The 1,258-nt window shown below is 56.7% G+C and overlaps 1 protein-coding gene across 1 annotated transcript in view; it reads right to left on the minus strand.

Moving 5' to 3' along the window:
- The window catches only part of LOC115308139 (keratin-associated protein 10-4-like), a 10,454-nt gene extending 9,672 nt beyond the window's left edge, over positions 1–782 (minus strand). Inside the window, exon 1 of the mRNA XM_029965907.1 lies at positions 3–782. Coding sequence (XP_029821767.1) covers positions 3–782 — 780 coding nt within the window. The remainder of the gene's footprint in view (positions 1–2) is intronic.
- Positions 783–1,258: the final 476 nt, after the last annotated feature.

Raw genomic sequence — 1,258 nt, forward strand, 5'->3', positions numbered from 1 at the left:
TGGCACGGGTCACAGCAGCTGGACTGCTGGCATGGATCACAGCAGGGCTTCTGGCACGGGTCACAGCAGACTGCCTGCTGGCATGGGTCACAGCAGGGCTTCTGGCATGGATCACAGCACACAGTCTGGCACGGGTCACAGCAGCTGGACTGCTGGCATGGATCACAGCAGGGCTTCTGACATGGGTCACAGCAGACTGCCTGCTGGCATGGGTCACAGCAGGGCTTCTGGCATGGATCACAACAGACTGCCTGCTGGCACGGGTCACAGCAGGGCTTCTGACATGGGTCACAGCAGACTGCCTGCTGGCACGGGTCACAGCAGGGCTTCTGGCATGGGTCACAGCAGACAGTCTGGCACGGGTCACAGCAGGGCTTCTGGCATGGGTCACAACACACAGTCTGGCATGGGTCACAGCAGGGCTTCTGGCATGGGTCACAGCACACAGTCTGGCATGGATCACAGCAGGGCTTCTGGCATGGGTCACAGCAGACTGCCTGCTGGCACGGGTCACAGCACACAGACTGGCATGGGTCACAGCAGACAGTCTTCTGGCACGGGTCACAGCACACTGTCTTCTGGCACGGGTCACAGCACACTGTCTTCTGGCACGGGTCGCAGCAGCAGGACTGCTGGCAGGGGCTGCAGCACACGCTCTTCTCGCAGCACACGGTTTTCTGGCAGGGGCTGCAGCACACGGTTTTCTGGCAGGGGCTGCAGCACACGGTCTTGGTCTTCACGACGGAGCAGCATCCTGTGGAGCAACATCCAGTGGAGCACATGTTGTTGGGAGTGTGGCTGAGGGTGGACGGAGCGAGGACCTGAAACACAGCGGACTTTCAGACACGACCCGTCTTTCCAAGTCTAGTGTTTATTTTGGCACAGAAGTGCTGCTGCCTCAAACTGTGGGTGGTACCCACATCCCACCCTGCTTCCTACTGAGTTCCTTGAGGTGCCAAACTTCCTTGACTTGCCAAGAAAGATCCTTACAGAAATCGAGCCACCTGTCGCTATCCCAGAGAGATTTCATCCAATTCCCTCCTCCCTGAAGATCACTCCCTGAACTTCCACCCCAAGAAGCTCATTTTCCACTCTGCCCTCCCTACTTTTTGCAAGACACAATAGACCAACAGGCTCAAAAGATCTGGATTTCCTAGAGAGCTGCAGATCATGGAATCACAGAACAGTTTGGGTTGGAAGGGACCTCTAAAGGTCAATCCAGTCCAACACTCTGCAAAGATCAAACACAAAGACACAT

This window comes from Manacus vitellinus, unplaced genomic scaffold (genome assembly GCF_001715985.3).
Source record: "Manacus vitellinus isolate BGI_N305 unplaced genomic scaffold, ASM171598v3 scaffold_123_pilon, whole genome shotgun sequence".
In the NCBI taxonomy this organism is placed as follows: domain Eukaryota; kingdom Metazoa; phylum Chordata; class Aves; order Passeriformes; family Pipridae; genus Manacus; species Manacus vitellinus.